An 8697-nucleotide genomic window follows, 5' to 3' on the forward strand; every position below is an offset into this window, starting at 1 on the left:
GATCTCTAATCACCGTATGGAGGAGAATCACAATTTTAAACGGGATAAAGTGTGGACATATTAGATATAGAATCTTTATATATAATAAAAGATTAATATCTGAAATGATACACATTAAAACAGAAACATGGAATAAACAGACAAAATGACACGAAGTCTTTGCCCGAAGCGTAACATTATACATTCTCTTTCTCCTTTCTAATATCTTCTTTTCTTTTCCTCCCCTCCCCTTTTACTGTTTTCTGTTCTCGATCAGTATTTTCCTTTTCGACATTGCGTTATTCGATATTGTGGAAGTCAGACGTTCGCTACTCTTGCAAATTTGCTTCAGATTTTTACAAAAACCATTGTGCGATATGGATCACCATCTATCTGTGTTTTCTCTCTTTTTTATTAACGGACTCTCAACATTTTTACCGATATTGACAAGGTATATGATTATATTATATATATTATATTATTAATTCGCATGTATTAAGTATTGATGTTTTGTTTACGGTCACGTTTCTAGTATATTGATTTTCTGAGTACTTTGAATTATGATATAACTAACTCGCAAGGCATTACACGAAGAATGTAATACCATAGATATTTTTATAGCGATGTTTGAATATTACCGCAACATTGAAAATGACTCGAGCGGAATCGAAACATTTGTTGGCTGTTTTGTAATTTTATGAATTTTATGATTAATTAAAATTTATTACTACATCACTGGCTTTTTGCCCTTCTTTTATATATATTGTTTTATGAGATACTTTATTCTGGCACATATTGACATAAAATGTTAAATAACTAGTAAACTATTAAATTTTTGATAATCATACCTTAATATTTTTACAAAGAGAATAATGAGATGAATCAATTTGTGAAAGAAAATATATAGTTGCTTTAAAAAAATATATATGCAAAATGAATAATTTTTTAAAATAAGCAACTATGTGTTTTTTCTACCAATTGATTTATCTCATTATTCTGTTCATAAAAGTATTAAGGTATGATTATCAAAAAGTTAATAAATTTAAAATGTTGTTTGAAGGTGGCTAAACAATTACAAAATATAAATAATGAAGAGCATACAGCCACAACAATAGATGTTAACACACAAGTCATATATTTAAAATTTACAAATAAATAAGTAGACGTTTTGATCAAGATTTGACCATCATCAGTACAAACAAGATGACAATAAATAAAGAACTTAAATAGATTAAAAAAATAGATTTTAATTAAGCAAAAATCGCTAGTCTAAAGGTAAAGGTGGGACAACATCCCAATATAATATTGATTCAAGAGTAATTAGAGATTTGATGAATATTCTCTCACTAATTTAAATTTAGTATAATTACAATCTCTGGATACGACAAAAACGATGTCAATTAGTCTAGTAAAGTATTATGTGTATTAATAACAGCGTGAACACTTACTTAACTTTTTAAAACTGAAGTACAGTATAAAATATCATTCAAATAAAAGTAAAAGATAAAGTATTTATAGCCACCGATATTATACTATATTAATCATTATACTATATTTTAACTTTTGTAACATTTTGTACAGAAATCTTACGGACTTTTATGAACAGAATAATGAGATGAATTGATGGAAAGAAAATACATAATTGCTTAAAAAAATATGTATGCGAAATGGATAATTTTATAAATAAACGATTCTGTGTTTTTTTTTCCAATTGATTGATCTCATTATTCTGTTCATATAAAAGTCTAAGAAAAATTATAAAAACCATAGAGATTCCTTATAATAAAATAATTTAAACATTAATAATCAAATTAGAGGACATTTAGGAATTCGCGCTGTAATCGGTGATTATTACTTTTTCAGGAAATAATAAGAAAATAATTTATTCAGAGAATGGTCATAATATATGCCACACAGAAGGCACAATTTCTATACTTCTTGAGTAACTTTTTGCTCGCACGACTAATTTATACTTTAATAAATCCATCTGAAAGAAAAAATATAAAAGAAAAGAACAAGTTAACAACATTTACAACAATATAATTAAATTTGATCTAAATAAATAACATGGGTACTAGAAATTCTTATACTTTCCTATTCTTTTACTTTTTTGTCAAATAAAATACGTAAATTAACACTCTTCTTAAAAATTCACGTGCAATTAATGAAATAATTATTAAAGTTAAATAAGGATTCACGATGGTTGAAAAATAGCAAATACACAGAAAAGGTTACAATTTCATGTCGACTAAAAAGAAAGCTTGAAAGAATTTACATTCGAAAGCAGTGATTTCAGATTTTCCAACGCGTGTGCAATAACGTGATACCCTGAAAAAAAAAGATACATAAATGTAAATATATTTTTATTTGATACAAAAACTAATAATTTGTGCGATGTGCGCCATTAAACAACACTTAGGCGGACACATTTAATCTCACTGAACATAACGTTGATTCTTTCTTTCTTGAAAATGCTAATGCTATTTACTTAGTATTATAAAAGCCATAAGGTTATTTTTATGATATTACACTTTAAATGAATTTTTAAAGATACGTTAGTTAACCTCGCACATTTAATTAGTTAACGACATCAATAAAATGCGTTGCTTTAATTAATAAATTCAATTCAATTGATACTTAAACAAATGCTAAAGAATCTTGTGATATGTACTATTTAATGGAAAATACTATAATTATTTAAATATAAAAAGTGATGCAGAACTAGTGTTTTTATCTTAATTCAGACTCGAATATTGATGGATAATATCTGCGTATATGGAACGTAAATTTGTACACATGTACTCTGATCTTTCAGTTATTTATTCATAAATATTTGGTAATAAAAAAGATTTTAACTTTATTACGAACTTAACTTTTACTTTATTACTTACGTTAATATTTAAAAGGCAAATATGTATTTGACCGTTAATTAAGATATATATATATCAACAATTAAATTGCAAATATATCAAATCATGTATGTGATTTTGCTATTAAATAACTCACATTTTTATTGAGAGACATATATTTCTTTGTTAAGTATCTCTCTTATCTACTTCAGAATATTATTATGTACGGATTGCGACCATATTTTAAATATTCTGTAGACGAATGTTTGACAGATCACTTCTTTCTTCCATTGTTTTCTTTTTTTGCGTGTTTTTAACGAGGATATGACATTGTGTTATTGATTAAAACTGAAATATTCTTCTGTTAGTTTGAAGAATTTAAATGAAAAGCATGAAAGGTATATAATCTTGATTTATATATATATATATATATATATATATATATACTAAAATTTTTTGTTAAATTTATTATTTCGCTAGAAAAGAGCCGAGCACAGAAAGCTGCAAGAGGAAATCACTGGGGATAGCATCATGAGTCGCTGGAGTATGGAGAGGGGAAGATACAGAATACATCCTTGCGTAGCGCGTAATAGTGATGGAGAGGTCCAAATTCTTATTGATTATTTGACTGTCTTGTCGAAGAGGGGGAGGCAATTCTATAATGGTCATCGCGCTCAAGTATTCGAATGACTGTTAGTACAACAGTTAGTAAGTATCTAGTGAGTCTCGTGAGTCACAGTAGTGATCAGTATCGTAAGAGAAAAAAACTAGACGCTATCTCATGGTATTATTAGCGAATCGCGATCGCGTGATCTACGTTCACGAACTTGGACAAAAAAGCCGGATCCTTGGCAAGAACGAGAAACACGCGGCGAAAATTGATCTTGGATTCTTGCGGAATCGAAGCGCAATTAATCGACATTGAATCGGTGAGAGAAGATAAGACGATCTGCGAGCAAAGTATCGAACTGTTATTGTTATTAGGAAGAACACCATGCTGGATCAACAAGAAACCTTCTTAGATCTCTTCCGAAATTTGGAAAGATCTGCTGCTCTAAGAGATCGTAGTCATCATAACATCAGCCTTCAAAATTACATGGTACCCGGCAGATATGAGAACAATTTGAACGTCAGTGATCCTGGGCCAAGTGCATCTAGAGGTACAGTGTCGCAAAATGAATCCCGACAGGCGCAGAAACGACCGTTGAGGTCGCCGGAGGAGAAAATCCGCGCTGTTAATAGGGTTAGGAATGGAGAATCCAAAGCTGCGGTGGCACGCAGCATCAATGTGCCAGAGTCCACCCTCAGAGGGTGGTGTAAATCTGAACAGAAGTTATTATCTCAAATAAATAATATGAGAACCTTTGGAACGACACTGCCAGTAACATCCTTGGCAGGCTATGAACAAATTTTAACATCGAGTTCCGATAGTAACAGTAGTGCAGTGGGTGGTTCCTCATCGAGATCGACATCAACGGTCCAAGCCATCGTTCCAACGATGCTGGGATTGCCAACGACTTCTGCAGTCACCAGAAAAAGAGCTGAAGAGTTTGAAGCCAGTCCATCCCATAAAAGAATAAAAATAAGAATAAAAATAAAAACTCGAGAATATGATTCTGCCGGCAGCACGATGGTCAATAATATCTCAACGTCGGCTCGACAGTCAATGGTCAATGATACCATATTTAATTTCAGTATACCATCAACGTCGACTAGCAGCAGTGATTCAGTCGCAAACGTTCCTCAATCCAGAAACGGTAAAAGTCTTACCAGTGTAAAAGATAGTCTTTACCATCTACACGTACCTCCAAATAGCGTAAAAAGAGTTGACATTTTATGCTGTGAATAATAATAATGACGATATGGATAACGAGACTGCGACAAAAATTGATTCCGATGTCTTGCCACCGGGATGCAACGAAATGGTGAAATATTGCGATAAATCGTTAGAGTGGTTGCATCATTATAGTTCCCCTGTAAGTACTAACACATACAACAACTTTCGACTACAAGATTAGGTTCTCCAAAAGTCAAAAAAGGAACTCCAAAGAACTAATGGTATGCGCTAGCTGTAACAATTATATATGTAGTACATATTTGTAATTATATATATAATGTATATAAATATTGTATATATCTATTACGCGTTAGATATATTGAGACAAAAGTCTAGTTAAATTTTGATGGCAAAATATTTAGTAAGTATTACTAAACATAATAATAATAATTAAGTGATTGATAATAATGATTATCTATATAGAAAAGTATAATTATCGTTTAGTTGCTCCAATTTGATACTTAAAACCAAATCATTCATTAATATCAATGATTGTTGTCTCTTAAACTCTTTCGACTTATGACTTAAAACCTCTTAAAGCAAGGTTGTAGACCAAGATGTAATGCATTATTTTTATTGTAATTAATACTTTCATTTTTTTTCTCGTTTTTGAAAATATCGTGTAATGTATTTGACAAATCGTACAGCGAACGCGATGAAATTCCTTTTTTTCTATGTATATTTTTTTCTAATGCTAGTGTTACATTTAGGTTTATTTAGAAATTTATTATTTCTAAATAATAAAAAGAATTAAACATTTTAAATATATCAACATAAATAAACAAACTAAACGGCGAATTAAGAGTCAGCGCATAAAATAGAACACATATAATTAAAGAACATTAATCAAAGATACATAAAGTTAAACGATGTAGAAAGACGTGAATCAATGTATAAAAATATTCAGAGAAAAGGTACCATTACAAGTTTCGGCTGGCGAATTGAGCCCTCTGATTCTTATTTCGCCGTTTAGTTTGTTTATTTATGTTACATATAAAGAATCTTTATATGTAACATACCGTTGTTATTCAAATATATCAAATTAATATTTGTTGACTGATCGTCTATATAAACAGATTATTAGGATTGCACGATGTCATTGAAAAACGAAATATACAAAAAAGAAAATCTCAAATTATTCGTTTCCAGATAGTTTCCGAAGCTCAGATATAATTATATAGAAAGCAAATATGTTAAGATAAATGTCATCTATATAATTGCCAACAGTCTTTCTGACTGTAGTTACCAAATTAACAATAACTAATAATTGTTGTTAAATCATACAGTAATTATGACCAAACGACTTGATATTCATTAAATCAAATAAGTAAAAATTCGAATTTTTTATGATAGATTAATTTACTAATATTTGCCATATTATTCAATATTTATTACTGTGCAATTTAGCTGTATTTATCAATTCGTTTGGTTATATTTATCATACGATTTAGTAATAGTTGCCGAATTTTTTGTATATGTATATATGTATATTAATTGAATATGTAAGTGAAACTATTTTACCAAAGTATTTAGATGAATTATCATCTAGGTTAGATTACATTGTAATTAATTTTAAATTTTTCAGTCCTGCTTTGTCCACAACCTTGCTTTAAAAGGCCCTAAGTCGTAAGTAATAATATATCGGTCAGAACTTATGCTTTTAGGCGGTAAGAATTGAGTTTCGCTTAAGTCTAACGATTAAAGCCTAAAAAGACTGAGCAAAAAGTTTAAAGACAGAAATTATTATTACTTAATCTCTTTCGACTTATGACTTAAGATCTCTTAAAGCAAGGTTGTGGACCGAGACTATGTTTAAATGCGTTCTATCTTATTATATTTATTACTTTTTTGTTTGCGTTTTTGAAAATATGTTTGACAAATCGCATAGCGAATACTCACACTGAGAAAAAAATATAATTAATTCTAATAAATATTTAGTTAGCAATATTCAACATAATGATGTAAATTAGGTCAAAACAACAAAAAAATTTCTTGTATTTTAATGATAATTGATTACGGTTAGTGTACATATTTTATTTCTGATCTTTTAATTTTTGTAGGAATGAGTTTTATCTTTATATAAACTCAAATGTAAAAAAAGTATTCTATTCTTATATGTATATTAACCGCGGGAGGGGGACGATGGGGGGGCTGCCTTGCGAGCGGGGTACTCGCGGGGTGACTTCTGCCCTCCACGAAAGGGCGAGGCGAGGGGGAGATGATATCCCCCTCTCGTCTGTTAGAATAAAAGACTCCCCCCAATTATGAGGTGGAGAGGAGGCAAAGGGGAAACCTCGATACATACCAGATCTCCATCCCTCTTAGGATCGAGCATAAACGTGCCAACGTTGCGCGACAATTTGGGTCAAACGTTGAAGTAAAAAGAGACGGAGAGCACAGGAAGCTGGAAGATACGATTCGCCGAGGATGATAGGGTGGATAAAGAGGAATGCAACGTTGCCGGCGTAACGATAAAATACCGAGTATTCGGACAGACACGGTAGTACGAAGTATATCTGGTGAGCCTTTGTAAGAATTTAGAGAAAGTCGTCTCGTGCTTTCAGCTCGTATCGTAAGAGAAACGAAAGAAAACCAGACACCGCTACGCGGAAACGAACGCGCATCTTTCGGAATGTCATTCGCGCTCGCGAGCATCGCGTTGATCATTTTGGGCCAAAAACGTGATATATCCACGAGAGAACGTAAAGACAGACGCAACGTAGAGACAAACGCCGCATCTATCGGTAGTATTATTCGCGATCTACGTTCGCGAATTTGGGCCAAAAAAAAGGCGTATCTTTGGACAAGTAAGAGAAATACGCTGTGGTGAAAACTGAAAACTGATCTCGAACTCTTGAAGCCGGTGCGCGATCTTCAGTGCCGGAACGAACAAACGTATATAATTTGAAAACTTATTCTTGATTTTAAAAATCAATCGCGAGCCAGTTAAATACTGCTTTGAAAATTAATCGCATTGAATCGGGGAAAAAAGATCAGCGAAACAAAGTGCAAAGTCTTCAAGTGTTACTGTACTAGGAAACATGGGGGATGAACAAGAAACGCCGTTAGATCCTTCGAAGAGATCACGGCAGGCGCGACAACGGCGGTTGAGGTCGCCGGAGACAAAAATCCATGCAGTTAATAGGGTTCACAACGGAGAATCCAAAGCTGCAGTGGCACGCAGCATCAACGTGCCCGAATCCACCCTCAGAGGGTGGTGCAAACGTAAACAAAAATTACTATTGCAATTAAACAATATGAGAGCCTTTGCAACGACTGCTGGGAACATCCTTGACAGGCTATGAATAAATTCTAACGTCTAGTTCCGATAACAGTAAAAATAGTGCAGTGCGTGATTCATCGTCGAGATCGACATTTACAACTTCCCAAGCAATGTAAAGAATTCCATCAACTTCTGCAGTTACCGAGAGAGTTGATGAATTTGAAGTCGGACCGTCGCAAAAAAGAATAAAACTTGAGAATACCTCTGCCACCAACACGATGAGTAATATCCCATCAACATCGGCTGGACAATCAATAGTCAATGATGCAACCATATATAATTCGTATTTATACCGTGCCAATTTGCCTGATACGACCAAGTCAAATGTGGCAGCAGCCATATTAACTACATTTGCGAAGAATTCGGAATATTATGCTCTTTCTGGATACACGAATTTTATTGAAACTCTGGCTAGGACCAACGGTACGTCGTTAGCGTTGAATATGCTACAACAGCAACAGCAACTACAACAACAGCTGCAAGTAATCAATTGGGGAACCTAATATGGGAAGGAACGAATATCGACCATATTCATGCCATCAATTAGCCGTAGTGATCGCCGTAGCCCAGTCCCAAACGTCGCAAACATTGCAAACATTAATGCAAATAACCCAAACGTTGCAAACGAAAATTATGCAAACGTCGCAAACAATGAACCAAGAACATCCAGAAGCTCTAGAAGACTTGATAGTATAGATCGTCTTCATCATCGACATACACCATCTTCGAATAGAGAAGCCGAAATCGAA

General features: G+C 32.8%; 2 protein-coding genes across 2 annotated transcripts; both read left to right on the top strand.

Annotated features, from left to right (window-relative positions):
* Positions 1–3924: 3924 nt before the first annotated feature.
* Positions 3925–4846, top strand: LOC108750206. Its single transcript, XM_018489510.1, has 2 exons — positions 3925–4305; positions 4655–4846. Exons 1-2 carry the CDS (start codon positions 3925–3927, stop codon positions 4844–4846), a joined length of 573 nt encoding a protein of 190 aa, XP_018345012.1.
* A 2860-nt stretch (positions 4847–7706) lies between these two features.
* LOC108750195 (protein distal antenna-related-like) lies at positions 7707–8451 on the top strand. The gene is made up of 2 exons (XM_018489502.1): positions 7707–7890; positions 8087–8451. The coding sequence occupies exons 1-2, from the start codon at positions 7707–7709 to the stop codon at positions 8449–8451; spliced, it is 549 nt and encodes a 182-aa protein (XP_018345004.1).
* Positions 8452–8697: the final 246 nt, after the last annotated feature.

The sequence above is a fragment of the Trachymyrmex septentrionalis genome, unplaced genomic scaffold (assembly GCF_001594115.1).
Source record: "Trachymyrmex septentrionalis isolate Tsep2-gDNA-1 unplaced genomic scaffold, Tsep1.0 scaffold331, whole genome shotgun sequence".
Lineage (NCBI taxonomy): Eukaryota > Metazoa > Arthropoda > Insecta > Hymenoptera > Formicidae > Trachymyrmex > Trachymyrmex septentrionalis.

Coding starts and splice junctions, on each gene's coding strand:
- LOC108750206 (XM_018489510.1), top strand. CDS start 3,925: ATGGTACCCGGCAGATATGAGAACAATTTGAACGTCAGTGATCCTGGG. Junction 4,306..4,654: donor CATCGAGATCGACATCAACG/GTCCAAGCCATC, acceptor GCGTAAAAAGAG/TTGACATTTTATGCTGTGAA.
- LOC108750195 (XM_018489502.1), top strand. CDS start 7,707: ATGGGGGATGAACAAGAAACGCCGTTAGATCCTTCGAAGAGATCACGG. Junction 7,891..8,086: donor CCTCAGAGGGTGGTGCAAAC/GTAAACAAAAAT, acceptor CAACTTCTGCAG/TTACCGAGAGAGTTGATGAA.